The sequence below is a fragment of the Cololabis saira genome, chromosome 9, assembly GCF_033807715.1.
Source record: "Cololabis saira isolate AMF1-May2022 chromosome 9, fColSai1.1, whole genome shotgun sequence".
Taxonomy (NCBI): Eukaryota; Metazoa; Chordata; class Actinopteri; order Beloniformes; family Belonidae; genus Cololabis; species Cololabis saira.
The window spans coordinates 39364289-39388243 of NC_084595.1; the positions used below are offsets into that span (position 1 = coordinate 39364289).

At 41.1% G+C, this 23955-nt stretch overlaps 1 protein-coding gene across 1 annotated transcript; it reads right to left on the reverse strand.

Moving 5' to 3' along the window:
* Positions 1-1033: 1033 nt before the first annotated feature.
* On the reverse strand, positions 1034-2820 carry LOC133451293 (zinc finger protein 239-like). Its single transcript, XM_061730262.1, has 2 exons — positions 2553-2820; positions 1034-1761 (listed from the first exon to the last, which is right to left on the reverse strand). The coding sequence occupies exons 1-2, from the start codon at positions 2818-2820 to the stop codon at positions 1034-1036; spliced, it is 996 nt and encodes a 331-aa protein (XP_061586246.1).
* Positions 2821-23955: the final 21135 nt, after the last annotated feature.

The window sequence follows — 23955 nt, forward strand, 5'->3', positions numbered from 1 at the left end:
ATAAGTAATAATGGAGCACTGCAAAAACTCAAAATAAGAATATGATTTGTTCTATTTCTAGTTAAAATTTCTCATTTCAGTAAAAAATCTTATTACACTTAAAACAGGACTCATCACTGGAAAAAAACAACAATTTTCACCTGTTTCAAGTAGATTTTCACTTGAAATAAGTAGAAAAATCTGCCAGGGGAACAATATTTTTTTTGCTTGTAATAAGAAGATAAATCTTGTCCCACTGGCAGATTTTTCTACTTATTTCAAGTGAAAATTTACTTGAAACAGGTGAAAATTGTCAAATAAGTTATTTTTATGGTGTTATTTTTCTGCTGATGACTCTAAATGTGGAAATAGCAGTAAAACCACATTCATTGATGAAATGACATAAGGGATGGAAAGGGGGGATGGCAGTTTTACAGGGGGGATGATTTTTACTGTTTTTATTTCAGGGGGGATGCCATCCCCCCTCATCCCCCTTCAACTCGAGTACTGCAGATAATGATAAGCGGATCATCATCTGACGGCTCGCTGACGCTGCGTCTGCAACGTCTCTCTCTTCACTGGTCAAGGCTGATTTATGGTTCCGCGTTAAATCGACGGCGCGGACTACAGCGTAAGGTACGCGGCGACGCGAACCATACGGTCCGCACGCCGCGTATCCTACGCCGTAGGTTCCGCGTTGGTCTAACGCAGAACCATAAATCAGCCTTCATTTGTAAAGACTGCACTGGGCTGGTCGAGCATTTTAAATATGCGCGCCGCCCGCTGGTGAAATGAGAAGGATTATTCGTTCATTTGAATGCGTTCATGCACAACACTGGTGTATTCTATGTGGAGTTAAAACTCCGAAATTCATTTTTTACTGGTGAAATTTTTACTGGGGCACTGCAGATCAATACTGGGGCACGTGCCCCAGTAAAATCTGTCTGGCGACGCCGATGGGCTGAGGGGAGACCACTTTATATATGTTAAAACAAGAAAAAACCTGTTTTTCATAATAGGTCCCCTTTTAGTCTGAAACCTATTGCTTGTGTTACTACAGGAGTACAACTCTTTTTGTGTGCATTCTCATGTGAGACAACAATGCGTATTTACTCATCACACGTTTACCACATGTTGGGCAAGAAAACGGTTTCTCACCCGTGTGGATTTTTTGGTGTAAGGTCAGAGCTGATTTCTGAGTGAAGTGTTTGCCGCAGGTTTCGCAGGGGAACGGCCTCTCGCCCGTGTGGGTTCTCTGGTGAACGTTCAGTGTGGACCTTTGATTGAATCTTTTTCCGCAGATGTCACAGATGTACGGCCGCTCGCCTGTGTGGATTCTTTCATGAGCGGATAGAAGTGATTTCCGATTATATCTCTTACCACAGACTTGGCAGGAGTGTGGCTTCACTCCTGTGTGGATTGTCATGTGCGTGATCAATTTGGATCTGAAATTAAATGTCTTCCCACAAGTGTCACATTTATGTTCACGCCGTTTAGCTTTATGAGAATTAAGAGGGGTCTTTACAATGCTGGGATTATACTCCTTGATCTTGTGACTTCTCTCTTGTCCTTGCTTGTCTCTTTCGTGATCTGATACGGCGTCTATTGACTGTTCCTCTGAAGCCCTTTGAGATCCAGCAGGATCCAGACGGGGAATGTGAACGACACAGCGGTATCCTTCGTAGGATGGACGAGGCGGGACCAATCCGTCAGTCTGCTGTCTCGGTTCAAGCTGTTTCTCTTTCATTCGTGGAGAGATTAGGTCCTTAGGGTGCAGAAGGTCTGAAAAGAAAAGCAACACCAAATAGAGATGCTCAATATAATGACAGGATAAGAACTGCTGTGTAGCTGAGGTCCGACTCTTCGGTACTATGTTCACCCATCTCTCCATCCTCAAACTTGTACAGAGGTGTAAACCTATCCTTTCTCTCTAAATCTTTGCAACAAACTCAAATTCTGTTGTTATGTTTATGACAAACCCTTCCTGTGTATTCTCCATCAGACAATTCCCCGGGTTACTGGGGAGATGCATTTCCTCCTTGGCATTGTGTGAATATACACCTGAATGCAGCAGAGCAACAGCCAACATGTCTGCTTTTACAGAAGTGCTCACACTTGCCCACAGTTGCTGAACCTTGACTTAATTATGACTTAATTAACAAGAGCAATCCAAGATCACGATACTTCCTCCGCAGGCTTGCAGAGTCGGCACGAGGTGTGATGTGAGCATCATTCCACCCACTTCTGCCATTACACAGATGCATTTATCACCCTGAAACATGCTAAATATGGATTTAGACCACATGACTTGTCTTGGCTGCTCCTGAGTCCAATCTTTATAATCTTCAGGAAATTCAGGCCTTTTTTCCTTTTTTAAATAAACCTCACTGATAAGTGGTTTCCTTAAGGTGACATAGATGAATCGTGGACTAATGAATTAAAAACACTTCTACCACATTAGCCAAACTGCATTCCAAGTGCACGGACTGTAACTTATGTAACTATGTTTGTGTGGAGATATTCTATTGTGGTTTGAAGACGATGCTCAACCATTCATTTGAAAGGGTTCTCACCTGTGTGCAAAATGTTATGAACCTCCAGTTTTGATTTCTGCTTGAAAGTTTTACTGCAGATATCACAGGAATAAGGCCTCTCGCTGGAGTGGCTTCTCTTGTGAACGTTCAGTATGGACTTTTGATTGAATCTTTTTCCGCAGATGTCACAGACGTACGGCCGCTCGCCTGTGTGGATTCTTTGATGAACAGTTAGTATTGATTTCAGTTTAAATCTCCTACCACAGACTTGGCAGGAGTGTGGCTTCACTCCTGTGTGGATTGTCATGTGCGTGATCAATTTGGATCTGATATTAAATGTCTTCCCACAAGTGTTACATTTATGCTCACACCGTTCAGCTGTATGAGAATTAAGAGGGGTCTTTAACGTGCTGGGATTATACTCCTTGCTCTTGTGACTTCTCCCTTGTCCTTGCTTGTCTCTTTCGTGATCTGATACGGCGTCTATTGACTGTTCCTCTGAAGCCCTTTGAGATCCAGCAGGATCCAGACGGGGAATGTGAACGACACAGTGGTATCCTTCGTAGGATGGAGGAGGCGGGACCAATCCGTCAGTCTGCTGTCTCCATTCAAGCTGCCCTTCATCTCCACTGGTGCAGACTTGTTTCTCTTTCATTCGTGGAGAGATGAGGTCCTTAGGGTGCAGAAGGTCTGAAAAGAAAAGCAACACCAAATAGAGATGCTCAATATAATGACAGGATAAGAACTGCTGTGTAGCTGAGGTCCGACTCTTCGGTACTATGTTCACCCATCTCTCCATCCTCAAGCTTGTACAGAGGTGTAAACCTAACCTTTCTCTCTAAATCTTTGCAACAAACTCAAATTCTGTTGTTATGTTTATGACAAACCCTTCCTGTGTATTCTTCATCAGACAATTCCCCGGGTTACTGGGGAGATGCATTTCCTCCTTGGCATTGTGTGAATATACACCTGAATGCAGCAGAGCATGGTGACAGGTGACATACATGTAGATGAATCATGGACTAATGAATTAAAAACACTTCCACCACATTTGCCACACTGCATTCCAAGCAGTGGTGGACAGTAACGGAGTAAATTTACTTGAGTACTGTACTTAAGTACATATCCAGAGGATTTGTACTTTACTTAAACTTAAACTTAAACTTTATTTATTTATATAGCACCAACTCATGCAGTGTAAATGCAACTCATGGTGCTTTACATACAAAATAAAATAACAATCAAAAGTACAATTTAAAACATCCCATACGACCCCACCCCCCACCCCCCACGCATACACACACCCTCACTCACACTCATACACATGTGCATACACTCACACGCCCACACACACACACACAATAAGTGGACTGGTGACATGGCTTAGCACTAACGATCCAGGTGAGGAAAACACTACCTATGGGTGGCCGTCCACACTGAGAGGCTCCACCGACCACGACCACAGGGAGCATCGCCACAGAGACCCCCCCAACCCGGACAGACCAGGACAGACCCCACACAGAAGGTGGAGTCCCACCCCCAGCTACCCAGGCCTGAGGGATCCCCATGACGACACCCCCATGGGCGGAGCAGACACACCTCCCAGTGTGGACGACCCCCCTGAGGAAACACTGGAGCTAAAAACTAAAAGATTAAAAGAAAGTAAAAAATGCCTAAAAAGTGTAAAATTTTAGAGAAATCTATACAAAACTTAAGATGAATAATAAATAACATAAAATACAAAGTCACTAAAATGGATTAAAGGTTTAAAGATAATAAAAAAAGCTAAAAAAGTAAATACAATTAAAGCTGCAAGCAGCGATGAACGGGCCCTCGCACTCAGGCCACCGCCCCCCATAAGCATATCAGAAATGACACCACCCACGACTTCCTATGTCAAATCATTAAAAAGTTATAGCAGAAAAAAGGGACAACCAATCAGAAGAAGGGGCGGGGCTAATTCAGGCCAATGAAGGTCAAGGACTCCATAAAGAATCTGATGACACCAGACACGACTCTCTATGTTAAACCATTCCAAAGTTATAGCAGAAAATCGGGACAACCAATCAGAAGAAGGGGCGGGGCTAATTAAGGCCAACGAAGCTCAAGGACTCCATACAGAATCTGATGACACCACCCACGACTCTCTATGTCAAACCATTCAAAAGTTATAGCAGAAAATCGGGACAACCAATCAGAAGAAGGGGCGGGGCTAATTAAGGCCAACGAAGCTCAAAGACTCCATACAGAGTCCCATGACACCACCCACAACTTCCTATGTCAAACCATTCAAAAGTTATGGCAGAGAAAAGTATTCTAGGGGGCGCTGTTGAGCCGTTAGGCCACGCCCATTAATGCAAACCATGAAATATCAAATTTATCACCAAGCCTGGCTTGCATGCAAGATTTGGTGACTTTTGGAGAACTATCAAATATGGACCAATCAGATTTCAAAATGGCCGACTTCCTGTTCGGTTTCGGCCATGGCTCCAAGAGACTTTTCTTTAAGTTGTGCCATGATACAGGTGTGTAGCGATTTTCGTGCATGTACGTCAAACCGTATTGTAGGGCTTGAGGCACAAAGTTTTCCGGGGGGCGCTGTTGAGCCATTTTGCCACGCCCATTAATGCAAACCATGAAATATCAAATTTATCGCCAGGCCTGGCTTGCATGCCAATTTTGGTGCCTTTTGGGGAACTATCAAATATGGACCAATCAGATGAAGGGGGGGCACGCTTTTTGGCGTCTAGCGTCGCCACGGTAACACTTTTGAAAGAGAAAAGTAATGCGTGTAGTCGCAGGATGGAGACGCACATTTGTACGTATAACACATCTGGGTTCACGATACGGTTCGGGCCGTATTAATTCTCGAAGGAATGGCATATATTGCTCCAAAATTACGTGATTAATTCAGAATGTTCAAAATGGCCGACTTCCTGTTCGGTTTCGGCCATGGCGCCAAGAGACTTTTCTTTAAGTTGCGACATGATACAGGTGTGTACCGATTTTCTTTCATGTACGTCACACCGTATTCTGGGGCTTGAGGCGCAAAGTTTTTTCGGTCTGAACCAACCAGATGAAGGGTGGGCGCGCTTTTTGGCGTCTAGCGTCGCCACGGTAACGCTTTTGAAAGAGAAAAGTAATGCGTGGTGTCGGAGGATGGAGACGCACATTTTGATGTATAACACACTTGGGTGCATGTTACGGTTCGGGCCGTATTAACTGCCGAAGGAATGACATAAATTGCGCCAAAGTGACACGATTAATTCAAAATGGCCGACTTCCTGTTCGGTTTCGGGCATGACTCCAACTGACTTTTCTTTAAGTTGCCCCATGATACAGGTGTGTCCCGATTTTCGTGCATGTACGACAAACCGTATCGTGGGGCTTGAGGCACAAAGTTTTCTAGGGGGCGCTGTTGAGCCATTTTGCCACTCCCATTAATGCAAACCATAAAATATCAAATTTTTCGCCAGGCCTGGTTTGCGTGCAAAATTTGGTGCCTTTTTGGGCACGTTTAGGGGGGCAAAAAGGCCTTCCTTTTGTCAGAAAAATAATAATAAAAAAAAAAAATAATACAAAGAATTCCTGCAAATACAATAGGGCCTTCGCACTGAAGGTGCTCGGGCCCTAATTAAAGCTGCAAGCAGCGATGAACGGGCCCTCGCACTCACGGCCACCGCCCCCCATAAGCATATCAGAAACGACACCACCCACGACTTCCTATGTCAAACCATTCAAAAGTTATAGCAGAAAATCGGGACAACCAATCAGAAGAAGGGGCGGGACTAATTAAGGCCAACGAAGCTCAAGGACTCATTACAGATTCCCATGACACCACCCACGACTCTCTATGTCAAACCATTCAAAAGTTATAGCAGAAAATCGGGACAACCAATCAGAAGAAGGGGCGGGGCTAATTAAGGCCAACGAAGCTTAATAGCTTAATACCGAGTCCCATGACACCACCCACGACTTCCTATGTCAAACCATTCAAAAGTTATAGCAGAAAAAAGGGACAACCAATCAGAAGAAGGGGCGGGGCTAATTCAGGACAATGAAGGTCGAGGACTTCATAAAGAGTCCCATGACACCACCCACGACTCTCTATGTCAAACCATTCAAAAGTTATAGCAGAAAATCGGGACAACCAATCAGAAGAAGGGACGGGGCTAATTAAGGCCAATGAAGGTCGAGGACTCCATACCGAGTCTCATGACACCACTCACGACGCTTTATGTCAAACCATTCAAAAGTTATGGCAGAGAAAAGTATTCTAGGGGGCGCTGTTGAGCCGTTAGGCCACGCCCATTAATGCAAACCATGAAATATCACATTTATCGCCAGGCCTGGCTTGCATGCAAAATTTGGTGACTTTTGGAGAACTATCAAATATGGACCAATCAGATGAAGGGGTGTGCGCTTTTTGGCGTCTAGCATCGCCACGGTAACACTTTTGAAAGAGAAAAGTAATGCGCGTAGTCGCAAGATGGAGACGCACATTTTGAGGTATAACACACCTGGGTGCACGTTACGGTTTGGGCCGTATTAATTCTCGAAGGAATGGCTCATATTGCTCCAAAATTACGCGATTAATTCAGAATGTTCAAAATGGCCGACTTCCTGTTCGTTTTCGGCCATGGCGCCAAGAGACTTTTCTTTAAGTTGCAACATGATACAGGTGTGTACCGATTTTCGTTCATGTACGTCAAACCGTATTATGGGGCTTGAGGCGCAAAGTTTTTTCTGTCTGAACCAACCAGATGAAGGGTGGGCGCGCTTTTTGGCGTCTAGCGTCGCCACGGTAAAGCTTTTGAAAGAGAAAAGTAATGCGTGTTGTCGCAGGATGGAGACGCACATTTTGATGTATAACACACTTGGGGGCACGTTACGGTTCGGGCCGTATTAACTGCCGAAGGAATGGCATAAATTGCGCCAAAGTGACACGATTAATTCAAAATGGCCGACTTCCTGTTCGGTTTCGGCCATGTCGCCAAGAGACTTTTCTTTAAGTTGTGTACTGATACAGGTGTGTAGCGATTTTCGTGCATGTACGTCAAACCGTATCATGGGGCTTGAGGCACAAAGTTTTCAAGGGGGCGCTGTTGAGCCATTTTGCCACGCCCATTAATGTAAACCATGAAATATCAAATTTTTCGCCAGGCCTGACTTTCATGCAAAATTTGGTGACTTTTTGGGCACGTTTAGGGGGGCAAAAAGGCCCTCCTTTCGTCAGAAGAAAGAAAGAAAAAAGAAAAATTCCTACAGATACAATAGGGCCTTCGCACTGAAGGTGCTCGGGCCCTAATAAATACAATAAATAGCTGAAAAGACTAGGTAAATGAGATCAGATAAAAGCCAAACTAAAAAGGTGTGTCTTGAGCCTCCTTTTAAAAATATCAACATTCTCTGCGGTCCTGAGGTTCTCTGGCAGGCTGTTCCATAAAGAAGGGCCATAATGGCTGAATGCAGCCTCACCGTGGGTTTTGGTCGCGTTCGGGGAATGGTTAAAAGGCCGGTGCCAGAGGACCTCAGGGTCCGTGAGGGTTGATACGGTAAAAGCAGGTCAGATAAATAAGATGGCCCAAGACCGTTAACACTTAAAAACCAGTAAAAGAACCTTAAAATCAATCCTGAAGCGCACGGGGAGCCAATGCAGCGATTTTAAAACAGGTGTAATGTGCTCCCGCCCTCTGGTCCTCGTCAGCACGCGAGCGGCTGAATTCTGTAGTAGTTGTAGGTTCTTAATACTCTTTTTAGGAAGACCAGAGAGCAGGGCATTACAATAATCTAAACGACATGAGATAAAAGCATGCATCAGCACCTCCGTGCTGGCCTGAGAGAGAAACGGGCGGACTCTGGCTATATTCTTAAGATGGTAAAAACCTATCTTCGTAATATTCTTTATGTGTGGAATAAAAGTGACAAGAGTACTTGAGTATTAGATTTCTTTGGTACTTATTACTCTTACTTGAATACATTTCCAAGACAAATATTTTTACTTTTACTCGAGTAAATTTCTAGGAAGGCTGAAAAGTACTCGTTACTTTCAGGTCTGCTCTTTTTTCTTCTTCCCTAAAATCCTATTGGACACAAGCTGTTTTTGTCAAAGGAGGAGACCTATCACAGTGCACGCTCTCCACTGGGATGTACGTAAAGCGGAAATACGTCAAGCCTCCTCAAAACGATACCGCCAAAGTAGCCTGCGTTTGTCAAGACAGAGCGGCAACAATGGCTACGCCTGCGTCAGGAGAAGAAAGACAATCCGCTGAGTCGTCTGAGTCTGATAATGAGCCGGACTCGGAGCAGGGACTTTCACAAAATCCTTGGCCGTATCTTAACTCAATGTTTGAGTTCGACCGAGTAAAAAACGAGGGCACAGACAAACCACACACATTTATTTTCAAATGTTTATTGTGTCTGCTGAAGCAGAACTACCTCTCTGCTTTCAACAACTCAACATCGAATTCTCAGAAACAAGAGTTAAAAGATCCTTAAATTAATTTAGAAAAAATATAGTAATTTACTGATGTGGAAAATAAGAAATTTACTCTTACTCTTACTCTTACTTTTACTTAAAGTACATTTAAAAGCATTTACTTTTGGATACTTAAGTACCTTTCAAAGCAAGTACTTTTCTACTCTTACTCGAGCAATATTTTGACTGAGCTACTTTTACTTGTAACGGAGTAAAATTTTGACCAGTAGTATTTGTACTCTTACTCAAGTACTGGGGTCGAGTACTCTGTCCACCTCTGATTCCAAGTGCACGGACTCTAACTTATGTAACTATGTCTGTGTGGAGATATTCTATCATGGTTTGCAGACGATGCTCAACCATTCATTTGAAAGGGTTCTCACCTGTGTGCCAAATGATATGTGCCTCCAGTTTTGATTTCTCCTGAAATCTTTGACTGCAGATGTCACAGGAATAAGGCCTCTCGCTGGAGTGGATTCCTTTATGATTGTCCAGCGTGGATTTTTGATTGAAGCTTTTTCCGCAGATGTCACAACCATATGGCTTCTCACCTGTGTGGATTCTCACATGCCTGATCACTTTGGACTTGTGTGGAAACACTTTCCCACAGAGGACACATCTATATTCACCTCTTTTTTCCGTGCGAGTATAACATGGTATCACTAACATTCCACTGCGTTCATCAATGTGTTTGTGATGTGTCGTTTGTTCAGTTGTTCCTACATTTCCAGTTGGTTCCAAGTCCCCATGCTTGCCCCCTCTGTCTACTGGGCTCTCACCAAAATGTGAGAAGTCTGAGAGGAGCTGATGGTTAGGACTGGGTTCTGGTATCTCAGAACCTTTAACTGATATTGTGTCTAAGGACTCCTTGTCTGCTACACTGATGTTCTGAGATTGGTTGGGATTCACACCGACAGTTTGGTCAACACAGTAGTCACCTTCATTAGAAGGAATAGTCCATAAAATAGTATCAGTCTCCTTTTTCAGTACAAGTGGCTCTTGTTTCAGACTGATGCAGAGCTCCTTGTGTTCCTCTTTAGTCTGTTGATCCTCCAAGACTTGTTCTTCTGATCCAAAGTTCTCCCCCTGATTACAAGGCTGCTGCTCATTCTGAACCCCCCTTTCCTTTGATAAATGATATTGTGGGAGCTCTGGAATAAAAGGTGAGACAAAAACGTGGTTACTGAAATGAAGACAGATTTTTTTTAATGGTTGTGTTGGGGAGTGTTGGAATAATTATGTATATAAATATAGAAAAATGTTGAATTTATCATTTTTCATGATTATGCCATAACTTTGAATATTAATCCTGTGCTTATTGGTTTATATGTGTTAACTGAAGCTGCTGAGAAGCAGAAGCTGCAAGTTTCACATCACTGCAGAGGAATGTGGGAGTAGCACACATCCTCTTGCCTCATCAAGCATTAGTGTGTGTGTGTGTGTGTGTGTGTGTGTGTGTGTGTGTGTGTGTGTGTGTGTGTGTGTGTGTGTGTGTGTGTGTGTGTGTAAATGTACTTTATTTGTATAGCACCTTACATCAACCTCAAGGTGAACCAAAGAGCTTTACATAACATACAACAAAATAAAACAAGAATAAAACATATGAACATATAAAAACATCAAGTATAAAAAAGTGTCGCCACACTACTGGGTATTAAAAGCCACCCTGAATAAATAAGTTTTAATTTTAGATTTAAAAAGGCCAAGGTCAGAGATGGTGCGTAACTCACAGGGGAGCTTATTCCAGAGCCTGGGGCAACTGAAAAAGCTTGGTCACCCCAGTGCTTCTGCTTTGACCTGGGCACTTCCAACAAACGTTGGTTGGAGGACCTCAGAGCTCTGCCAGGCTCACGCACCGTTAAAATCTCCGATAAATAAGGAGGGGCAAGGCCGTTAAGAGCTTTAAAAACAAACATTAAAAGTTTAAAATCAACTCTAAAACGAACAGGCAGCCAGTGAAGGGAATAGAGGACCGGGATGATATGCTCTCGTCTGGGTGTGTTCGTTAAAAGACGGGCAGCTGCATTTTGTACCAGCTGAAGACGGCTAAAAGAGGATTGGGCAATGCCAACATAAAGTGCATTACAGTAGTCCAATCTGGAGCTGACTAGAGCGTGGACAGCTCTCTCCATATCGTGACGGCTCAAAAATGTTTTGACTTTGGTTAAAAGACGCAATTGATAAAAACTTGTCTTCACGACATTGTCCACTTGTCGGTCAAATTTTAAAAAGCTATCAAAAATAACTCCCAGGTTCCTAACTTTGGGACTAAAAGATCCGGACAAAGACCCAAAGTCAGCCGTCACGGTGTCACCAAACAAAATTTGGTGTGTGTGTGTGTGTGTGTGTGTAACTGGTAAGGACTCCCTGTCTGCTACACTGATGTTCTGAGATTGGTTGGGATTCACACCAACAGTTTGATCAACACAGTAGTCACCTTCATTAGTAAGAAGAGTCCATAAAAGGGTATCAGTCTTCTTTTTCAGTACAAGTGGCTCTTGTTTCAGACTGATGCAGAGCTCCTCGTGTTCCTCTTTAGTCTGTTGACCCTCCAAGACTTGTTCCTCTGATCCAAAGTTCTTCCCCTGATTACAAGGCTGCTGCCCGTTCTGAACCTCCCTTTCCTTTGACAAATAATGTTGCGGGATCTCTGGAAGAAAAAGGGAAACAAAAAGGTGGTTACTGTAATGAAGACAGATTTTTTTTTAATGGTTGTGTTGGGGAGGCTTAGTACATGTATCACAACGCAGTGAAACTAGCACATGTCAATGCTGATGAACACCAGAGTCTCATTGTTTTACTTTTGATTTGGGACAGTATCAAATGAGGCTGCATAAGTCAATAGCTGGCAAAACAAAGTAGCTTTTATTTAGTTTACACTTTAGTTCTTGATTCAAACTTGTTTTATCTGGCTTCATGATTTGCTAGACTGTTACTAGGGGTGGGAAAAAATATTGATATGGTAATATATCGCAATATTTTGCCAGCCCATTTGATATCGGTATTCAAAATTTGAATATTGATTTTTTTGCAGTTTTATTTTCAAATAATAAATCATGTTTCAGACGGGTTGTACATCCAGTACAACTTTATTGTATACTTGGGCTTAAATAATAATGTTAATGTTAATTTCATATTATGTAAACAATACAAAAAACTTATGCAAATATGTTGTAACCTTAGCTTATGTCCCGGAGTTACAATAAAATGGCATTGATCATTTGAAATACACCGTTTTGACTGAGTTTGTCCCATTAATTATCCCTATAATCTGATGTACATGCAACTATGTATAACATCGCAAAATTTGGATTTCGCAATATTGTATTGTATTGTGAGTCAAGAATCATGATGTGTATCGTATTGTGAGGTCCTTGGCAACACCCACCCCTAAAGCCTGAATTATGGTTCTGCGTCAAAACAACGCAGAGCACACGGCGTCACCGTAACGCTGTCGTGAACCCTTCGGACTTCTCCGTCACTCCATTTCGTCGTGGTGCAGTACCCCCCGTGACCGCTAGTTAGTGATCTTTTCCTGAATGGTTTATCCGACTTTTCCGGTCACAGTGAATCAAAGAGATAAGGACAACTATTGTGCAAAAAAACAAAACAAAACAAAAAAAAAAAAAATCCCACATACACGAAGAAAAGAGCGCTGAAAGTTCACGACTGCTTCAAACCGGAAACCGGAAATGCGTTGCTACCAAGCAAACCAATCACAGCCCTCTCGGTCTGCGTAGCCTCGACGCGTAGTTACAATTTTCGTGGAGTTACATGTCAGTGACGGCGTGTGGTCTGCGTCGACGCGTACCCTACGGCGTAGGCACAGCGTCGTTTTGACGCAGAACCATAACTCAAGCTTAACTGTCACCAGTCCTGCTTGTTGCTACAATCCCAGGAGTGTGTTGATTGAGATTCCCATGAGGAGTATTCCTGAAAACTCTACACGGGATCTAAGAGGAAGTAGCAATGACAGGTCGAACTGGTAATATGTTAATGCAGTATTGTGAAATTGTTCCTACATTTCCAGTTGGTTCCAAGTCCCCATGCTTGCCCGCTCTGTCTACTGGGCTCTCACCAAAATGTGAGAAGTCTGAGAGGAGCTGATGGTCAGGACTGGGTTCTGGTATCTCAGAACCTTTAACTGATATTGTGTCTAAGGACTCCTTGTCTGCTACACTGATGTTCTGAGATTGGTTGGGATTCACACCGACAGTTTGATCAACACAGTAGTCACCTTCATTAGAAGGAGGAGTCCATAAAAGAGTATCAGTCTCCTCTTTCTGTACAAGTGTCTCTTGTTTCAGACTGATGCAGAGCTCCTCGTGTTCCTCTTTAGTCTGTTGACCCTCCAAGACTTGTTCCTCTGATCCAAAGTTCTTCCCCTGATTACAAGGCTGCTGCCCATTCTGAACCTCCCTTTCCTTTGACAAATAATGTTGTGGGACCTCTGGAAGAAAAAGGGAAAAAAAACTAGGTTACTGAAATGAAGACAGATTTTTTTTTTTAATGGTTGTGTTGGGGAGCATCTTTTTTGGTTCATTTAATAACAAAAGACACCCAGTTAATCTTATGCAGTCCGTTAGCAACATTTGTATTAAAGGTATTATCCATGATTTTAGAGAGCTAGCAAGATTTGAAAGTGGCCCCTCCTCTAAGCCCCGCCCCCTCCTCCCACTCCCGTCAGCGCTCCGTCCAAAGCCACGCCCCCACAAACTTTGGGGAACGCGCATTTGCAGGAGTCGAGTTTTCCAGGACATTTTGGACAGCACATTTTCAACAAAACTACCCCATGTCTCATTCACCAGTAAGCGAGGCCGGTTTTAGGGGGGCATGAAGGCATCTGATTGGTTCTTTCCCCCCCTGCCAAGCCTCTGGTCCTGGACCAATCCGTTTCATTCGGACCGAGTGAAACGGATTGGTTAGAGTTTTTACATGATTTAAGCTGGGAGGAGGAGGAGGGGGCGGGGCTTAGAGGAGGTGCCACTTTCAAATCTTGCTAGCTCTCAAACATTGCGTACTATAACTTTAAGAAGGGGACAGCCAGAGATAAAAAAAAAAAACACCTTCAGACTGTATTATCTGCCAACTTCTGTGAGAATTAATCCCACCCATTTAACTACCCTCCTTAAATTACAAATTTATATGACGTAAAACTCAAAAAAATCTCATATTTTGTTAATACCGTTAACAATAGAACTATTGTTCAAACATAATCTATCACACAGTCACCTGTTGGCATTCATTTTTAGATTTGTCAGTAAAGATGGGAAAAATAAACCCCCACTTCATTGGCTTTGGATCAACTGGAAGTCACGCAGGGGAGAGTCTGGGCATGGTTGACAGTTTAGGCTAAATCTTGCAAACCATTTGATAATGTAAGTAATTGGTTGGGGTACTACCAGTGGTGTAAAGTAACGAAGTACAAGTACTTTGTTATTGTACTTAAGTAAGATTTTTGAGAATTTGTACTTTTATTGATACTTTAATTTTTCTGTACTTTTACTTTTACTTCGTTACATTTTCAAGGAAAAAATCGTACTTTTAATCCGCTATATTTAAAATTGGACACGTCGTTACGCGCTACAAATTAAAGAACAGCACAGCGGGGGCTGATTTATGGTTCCGCGTTACACCGGCGCAGAGCTACGGTGTAGGGTACGCGGCGACGCACACCCTACGCCGTAGCCTCCGGCGTAAGGTGTGCGTCGATTTAACGCGGAACCATAAGGCGGACGGGAAGGAAGGGGGGCGCGTGCATATACCGGGAAGGAGCCGCAGCTCCCGGGAGAGTTGCGGGGCCGGAAGGCCGGAGGAACCGCCGTCGCGTCGAGTACCGATGGGGACTGAAGCCTGAATTATGGTTCCACGTTAAATCGACACAGAGCCTACGCCATAGGGTACGGGCCCTGTGCTGGTGTAACGCGGAACCATAAATCAGCCTTGAGCGGCGGCCACGCGTGTCCATGAGCACCATTCTTTGATTCCACCCCTTCTAAGGTGGTTTTGGCATTTAAAAGTTCAAAAGTCTCATCTTTTAACAGCTGGGGTTGCTTAATGTTGTCACTGCATACTACAGGCTGGGGGTGAACCTGTCAGCGGGGCCACTGGGGTACAGCAGCAGTGATGAGCAAAGGGAGAAATTAAAATGGGGTAATGGAAACAAACGCTAAGGGGTCAGAATAATATCACCATTATTTAGAGTTGTAAGCAAATTCTTGGATTGTTCATTTCTTTGCAATCCTTTTGAAAATAATTTTGTACTTTGAATTTTGTACTTTGAATTTTGTACTTTGTACTTTGTACTTTTTACTTTTGTACTTAAGTACATTTTACACCATGTACTTTTGGTACTTTATTATATTTAAGTTGAGGTACTTTAATACTTTTACTTAAGTAATGTTCTTAATGGGTACTTTTTACTTTTACTTAAGTAATTTTCAAGCAGAAAATTTGTACTTTTACTTAAGTACAATATTTTTGTACTTTTTCCACCTCTGGGTACTACTGTACAATGGGCTGTTGGCTCACTTGACAACAAGAACCCAATAATCGACTATGTAACATCCTGATCACTTTCTACCAGTTTTGTAGGTGTCAACATTTCTGAAGGTAACAGTCCCTATGCTTTTGAGTTTTTGCATTTTGAGTCCAATTTAGACATTTTGAAAAAGCTGTGAAGGATGTTCCTGCTGTGTTGCCAATCACATGAATCAGAATAAGAATCAGACTTTAATGACGACGTTTGAATACATCAAACAGGGAATTTGACTTCAGTTAACACCGTCGGCGACATAGTTGTTTTAAGGCGCCAATTTTTCCAAATGAGGATGACGCTGGGATAGAGGAGGGAAAAAAGGCATCTTCACACTGTCTATAAATACGCAGTGTCAAGGTGCAAAAAACACCTCAGCACAGAAAAGCAACATCATGACGAAGAATTGCATGTGGGTATGGCTGGGAGGGTTACTGGCGGGGGGATCCCGGCGCGGTTCATCCAAGTCAGCGCTGCGGCCTTTGTGGCGCTCCAACCTGGTGACTGTGTTGGGGGGGTTGATAAGAGGGGAGCCGGGGATGGCATTGAAAATGAGGGAGGTGTGGTTATCAGCAAATGTGTGTGTGTGAACGGTAAGTCTGTGAACTTTGCCCCAGAGCTACTCCTCAGCCATTGTCCTTGATGTTATCAGACGGCCCGGTACAGTTCTGATACAGGTCCACAGAGCGTCTTGTTTTCATCCCTCCAGGGAGATTGTGACTGGAGCAGCCTGCCAAACCGCTCTGTCAAGGTCAGATTATAGAATCAACAATTGTGTTTAGGACTCCAGTAGTTTTCCATCTGCCTTAAGTCTCTGATTCATCAATGGCGACTCCAAACACAAATTTGTGGTCAATTCCCGCCAGGCCGAGCTTCCAACTTCTCCAAGGTCTTTTCCATCCTACAAATTCAATTCAATTCAATTCATTCAATTCATTTTATTTGTTAGACATGGACTGTACATACTGTACATTTGTCCCCGCGGCAAATTATCGCCAGTCACAGAATCGGACATCAACAGACAAGTAGACAAGATATGACATTCATACCAACAAAAAACAAACATTTAAAGATACGACAGAAAAAGATAAAAATCATTAAGCAATAAAACAAGTTACAATTGATAAACAAGTAGGTGACCGTAAAGTTAAAGTGCTAAGTGTAAGAATTTGTAAAGTGCCGATGCAGATTACACATCGCCCCATTGCTACTTAAAGTGCTTTAATTGTCAGATCTATAAGTGCTAATGCCTATTTCACATAGCCATGTTTGCACTTTAAGTGCTTTAGTGCACTTAAAGTGAGCTCAAAAACCGCAGCTAGTCTGCGATTCTGTTCAAGAATTGCTTCCCGCTTGCGATTTTGCTCCCCCAACGTATCCAATACATAGATTAATGTTCCACTACACAGGTGAACATCTCAACGTTGCTAGTGTATGCCCTGGGAAGAATTGTTGTTATAATTTAGTGAAAATTATTGAGGATATAAACAGGTATTAATAAAGTATTTTTGTTATAACTGTAGCATTTTATTGCAAGCCCTATATAAGTTACAGGTGTTTTCAGCAAGTTGTAGCTTGTAATAAAAGTCTGAATTGTCTACAAGGGGGGCCTTGAAAGATTTTATGTTCAAGGGTCGCTGCTTTTTTTAATCTATCCTCAGTCGATTGCACATTATCAGCCAGTGGCTACAGGGTGTCTACAGGTTTGACCAAGGTAAATTTAAGACTTTTTAATACCATTTTCAAACAAAATTTAAGACCAAAAAGACAAGTCACTAAGAAATCTAGCCCTGAGGTCCAGGTTGCCAGATCTGGATGATCTGGTTCCAGCCCAGACGCGATGTAAAACCCACCAGAATAATGAAAAACCAGCCAAACCAGACATTCTCTATGTTAAAACCGTAAATTATTAAATGCATAATACATTTTAAGCTTCACAACACCCCTAAATAACCCAAAAAAAGTTCAGGCTATAAACGAAGAGTACAATTAAATTGAGTAGATTAAAGCAAATAAACTTTATCAGTGAGTTTATTGTTTAAGTTTCTACTTTTCTCTGCGATTATATGGCAACTTTTCTGTTAATAATTCCTCCAAAATATTTAGTAAAAACCAGGAAAAGCAGCCCCCATAGCAACCTCTGCAAGAGATTCTCCTCAAAACAATGAAATAAAGTTTTTAATGATGACTGGATACATTCGCTCTAAAATGAAGACCCTTTTATTGAGATTTAAGACAAATGAAGACATTTAAATGTCTTATTAAATAGTAAAATATTTTGTAATTATTCTAAGGTAAAAAAAAACGAATACAAAATAAATAAATAAATAAAAATCACACAGTGCCAAATTCTGGTACTTAACTAAAATGCACAATTGAGAAAGAAAAGGACTTCCTATTTAGGGTATTTTGACATTAGTGCCGTTTATGTGTTATCCATTTAATTGAAGGAAAATAATCAAAACACACACTTTTGGCCCACTATAAAATAATTTATAACATGTGGTAACATTATTTATGACAACATTTATAACGATTATTACACCAAAGACACGGTACCTAACACTATAAATCAACTGTCATCTTGATATACATTATTAAAGAGTAATACTGTTGTGGTGGATTATCTTTACTTGCAAGTACATGAACAGTTATAATAGGTTTTTTTTATTATTATTTAATTTCCTAGTTCTTTTTGTCAGACAAACCTGTCAAATCTGACAGGTTTGTCACGACTTTTCAACATCAGCTGATAAATGACGTGTCACACACCTGATGTCAAGCAGAGGTGGAAAAAGTACAAAAATAATGTACTTAAGTAAAAGTACAAATTTTCTGCTTGAAAATTACTTAAGTAAAAGTAAAAAGTACCCATTAAGAACATTACTTAAGTAAAAGTATAAAAGTACCTCAACTTAAATATAATAAAGTACCAAAAGTACATGGTGTAAAATGTACTTAAGTACAAAAGTAAAAAGTAAAAAGTACAAAGTACAAAATTCAAAGTACAAAATTATTTTCAAAAGGATTGCAAAGAAATGAAGAATCCAAGAATTTGCTTACAACTCTAAATAATGGTGATATTATTCTTGGGCGCAATTTCCACTGGGGACAGGGGGGACATGTCCCCCCCCCCCACTTTTCAAAATCATGTTTTTGTCCCCCCCACTTTTAGTTAGTTAGTTTAAAAACTAACGGTAGGCTCAGCCTGTAATTGCGAATCATCAAGACACTCTGTGCGAAGGCGATGCAAAGACGGCACGGCAGCCCCGCTCCCGCTCCCTCCTCCCCTCCCCTCAGTGCTGCTCAAGGCTGATTTATGGTTCCGCGTTACACCAACGCAGAGCCTACGGCGTAGGGTACGCGGCGACGCGCACCGCACAGTGCGCGTATCCGCGTACCCTACGGCGTAAGTTCTGCGTCGAGTTAACGCAGAACCATAAATCAGCCTTCACTTACAGACAGCCAGGACGCGGCAGCAGCAGAAATGAAGAGGAGCCGGCAGCTCAGTTTAAAATCAATTTTTGCAGCGGGACAAAAAAGCAACAGCACTGCTGTGTTGCAGGTAGGCTGTGCAGAGATGAGTAGCCAAATATTACTCAACTTAATATGTTGTAAATGGTTAGGTGATTTTGGTTTGTTTATAAGGAAAGGAAGGAATGAACATGATCGATTTTCATATTTAATAGGAGAAATATGTGGAGACAGGCGCAAGTGAAGAAGTGCAGGCAGGCAGGCAGGAACCCAAACATGTTAGCCCAAAAGTGATTGTAGAACAGCATCTCAGATCAAGATCAAGAGAAGTGGTGCTGTGAATTTCCTTGGCTCCATTATAAACGAGGAGTCAATGGAATCCTATGTTTTTTCTGTGGCCAAGCTTTTGAAAATGAAAAATCAAGCCTGGCCAAGAACTCTGTTTCTCCAGAGGCCTGTACGTAAGCCTGTAAAGCTTGTACTGTCTTAAGGTAAGAGCTGATTTGTTATGTGGCATGTTAATGTTGTGTTGTGTCAAAAATAAAGCATGCCCACAGAGAAAGAGGTCACAAGATCAAAGACTCTTTTTTATAATTGTATAGCACTAAACGATAATAATAATAAATACATATATCAGGAAAAAAAAGTTCAAAAGTGTCTAAAAAAGTAAATCCATATTAAAATTGTTTGCATTCACACACACACACACACACACACACACACACACACACACACACACACACACACACACACACACACACACACACAGTCTTAGAAAGCCACACTACACATCCACGCTACAGCTAGACGCACAAATTTACCTTTCCTACTTGTGTTCTCCCCACCTCTGAAAGTAAAGTTTCGCCCTTGTTATTCTGACCCTTTAGCGTTTGTTTCCATTCAAGTCATTAAAGAAAAACGGAATTATTTTGCCTGACAAAAAGAACTAGCAACTGAAATTGTAATCCATAGCAAAATGACATTTATTGCGTTCTATATGGATGTAAAGAATAGAAATATTTGTACACAATGCAAGGTTTGAACAAACAAGTTGCAAAGTAGTTTATAAGCGTATGTAGAGCATTTTTTGCACATGTAAATTAAGTTATCAAGTGCTAAAGGATGAATTCTTGTTTTGTTGTTTTGTTTTCTTAAACTTCTCTTGAAGTGCTTTTTTTTTTTACATGTACAAAAATAAAATAAATCAAATCATTAAGCCTGAGTTATGGTTCTGCGTTAAATCGACGCGTAACCTACGGCGTAGTCTACGGCGTAGGGTACGCGGCGAAGCGCATCGGCCTGCGTCGGTGTAACGCGGAAGCATAAATGAGCCTGTAGAAGAGAAGAGCGCACCTGTCCTGCTCAGCTTGACCCGGGGCGACCACACGACCGCCAGCAGTCTCCGCTGCCGCTCCACCTCCACCTCGTAATCCACTAAAGTCTTCTCATACACGGCTACTATTTCTGCAGCAGCCGCAATGAGCCGCTCGTTTACAAACTCCCGCAGAGACTGGACCGAAGCCATCGTTGCGTCGTGACGACAGAGAGGTAACTGTAATGACAACACGCCTGAGCGCGTTTTATAGGCGTGTGTTTGTTTTGGTTTTTTTTCCACTCGCTGTGTGTCACACTGTAAAGGTCCGACTGTGACTGTGAGTCCGCAGGTTGATCAGCTTTCAATAGTTAGTCATTAGCAGTGCTTTTCCAATCAAATTGATATTTTTTGTGCTTCAACATTTACCTTTATCTTCTTTTTTTATGCTTTTATGTCAAGAATATTTTTGGCACAGGCAAAAATACAGAAGTGGGTCAAAAACGGTTTACACTGTTTACACTGTTAGAATCTTTTTTTTCTTTCTAATTGTTCACATAACTTAGTCAAGGTCTCATCAGTATGAAGCCAAGTTAAGTTAAGATATGTTTAAATGCCTTCATTGTGGCAGAACTTGATTAATGGCATTGCTTAACCTCCAGTTATCGTAATTGGTATTGTCAATACTGGAGTTGAGGGAGGATGGCATCCCCCCTGAAATAAAAACGGTCCAAATCATCCCCCCTGTAAAACTGCCATCCCCCCGTTCCATCCCTTATGTAATTTCATCAATGAATGTGGTTTTACTGCTATTTCAACATTTAGAGTCATCACCAGAAAAATAACACCAGAAAAATAACTTATTTGACAATTTTCACCTGTTTCATGTACATTTTCACTTGAAATAAGTAGGAAAATCTGCCAGTGGGACAAGATTTATCTTCTTATTACAAGCAAAAAAAATCTTGTTCCACTGGCAGATTTTTCTACTTATTTCAAGTGAAAATCTACTTGAAACAGGTGAAAATTGTTGTTTTTTCCAGTGATGAGTCTTGTTTTAAGTGTAATGAGATTTTTTTTTACTAAAATGAGACATTTTAACTAGAAATAAGACAAATATTCTTATTAAGATTGTGAGTTTTTGCAGTGATCCATTTTACTTATCCTATGAAGGACAGAGTCATATTGATAAGTTCAGAAAACTGTTTTTTATTGTTGTGTTTTGATGTATTTGATGTAAGCCCAGTGGATATTTAAAGCTTACAGAAGGCTGCATTTAACTGCTGCTATGTCATTCCTGCAGTATTTCTGCAGGTGTTTTGGTCACTGCTATTATTTGTAATATATTATATTATTTGTAATCAGCACAAATTATCTGTCCCCATATGATAAAATCCACCATCCCCCCTGATTTTTTTTTACAACTCGAATACTGGGTATTGTAGAGTCAGAAACCCCAATACACACTATAATCATATGTCAATAAATGAGCAGAATGACAGGTTTTTCCACCTGCTTTAAGTCTGATTCATCAATGGCGACTCCAAACAGACAAATTTGTGGTCAATTCCCGCAAAAAACTGGTATTTTTCTGATGATCACAGAAAAGCATTCTGTAACTGAGGCTATTCTGCATTGATGTGTCATTGGGTCATGGGTTTGTGTTGTGTGGGACTGGAATAACAAATTGGGAAATACATCTGTTTAGTTTATTGTAACTTGTTTGATATTAACAGCATAGGACAACCATGAATTCCAAACGTTTTATTTAGATTTCATATCAGATTATTTTATCCAAAGTGACTCTCAACTGAAAAGAAAATCTTTTTGGATTGAAAGAGCAAGCCGGCTACAGTACATTGTTCAGATTGTCTTAGTGTAAAGTCTCTGAACATGGAGCAGTGGCTTGCAGGAAACCAGTCTGGCTCTTTTGATTGAATCAATTGTCATTTGACAAACAAAAACAAATTCAGCTTGAATAGATAGGAGAAAATTAAAGGACATAGCAGGTGCTCTTTGATAAAAAAGCAACTGACAGCTGGATGGCAAAGAAAAGAGAATAGCAAGAAGATAAGCGCTGACCGAGCTTAAACCTGCAATTAATCTGGCCCTCTAAGTGCCGTTTTATAGTGAATTTTGATTATTAAACTACGTGGAAATCAATTCTCATCTATATTAGAAAATCTCTCCACTCCCGATCCCCCTAACTTGGAGTATGGATACAACTGTAAGCTGTCGTATTCATGTCATGCAGACAACCGTATTCATGAGACTGCAGAGTGTCACCTGTGCACGTTCACCAATTCATAAGTCAAATTCATTGTTGTGAAACAGGTCCTTCTCTGAAATCTCTCTGCTTTATCCAGACTGAGACAGATAGTTTAAACGATTAATCACTGCGGCAGCGCTCTGTCTAAACCAAAACCTAACTCTGCAAAGCGCATACATACTTAGAATCACCAACTGCATTTAAATCATTTACCCATGAACCCTAATTCAGCTATGCCACAACTATGGAAATGCAATAAAGTAGGATTGACAAACAACAGAAACATGTTCCAAATCTGAAACATAACAGAAAAAATAAAACAAAGCTTTTCATAGATAATAGAATAAAAAACATGTCAGGATGGCTGAGTTTCCTTTGTTCTTTCTGTTTGCATAATGTTCAGACTGTCCCTTGTGTGCTAAGCTAACAGCGAGTACTCCTGTCTCCGTCAGACACTGAGTTTTTAAATTAGAAGCCTACCTTCGAATAAGAAAAGTACACATATAATATTTCTGTACAGATATGCCATCTGAGTACAGAGGAATACAAACAACTATGGACGTTATTTACCCAATATATATGGATGGAAGCATCTCAAAACCACCTCGGCAAACTGAATGAGACTTGCAGTAGTGATGCGCAATAAAATCCTGAAGTGTTTTATATAACAAATATTAAAAGACAGCAAAAATTGTATTTTGAAAATTTAAACAGGGCCATTCTCTTAATATGTTTTCCACATTTGCCAAAATGCATAAAAGTAAGCTAGCAGGTTCAATGTACTCCTTAAACATAGCACCTTCTTAACATTTTAACTTGGCTGACCATTAATCTATCTAATCTAAAAACTATCAGGGCCCCGTCGCTCTGGAATGACCTGCCGGAGGAGATCAGGCGAGCCACATCTCTGTCCATTTTTAAATCTCTTTTAAAAACACACTTTTTTAAATGTGCTTTTACTTAACATATAATAATGTACCTTATAATATCCAATGTTATTATTTTCTAATGTTTTATTGTATTTCTATGTTCTTATGTTTTTATATTTTTGTCATTTTATTGGATTCTGCCTTTTAATTCTGCTTTGTAAAAGCACCTTGTAACTGTGTTTGGAAAGGTGCTATACAAATAAATCTTATTATTATTATTATTATTATTATTATTATTATTATTATTATTATTATTATTATTATTATTATTATTATTATTATTAATCAATTAACTAGGACTTTGTCCCTAATCCATACAATCAGCAAGGAATATTTCCCTAAAGTATCAAGGCTTTGTGTTCAAAGAATAATCTTTACAGGGCTTGGCAATAAGATAAACTGTACATAAACGTAAAATGGGTAAACGGTTAACAAACGGTTAACA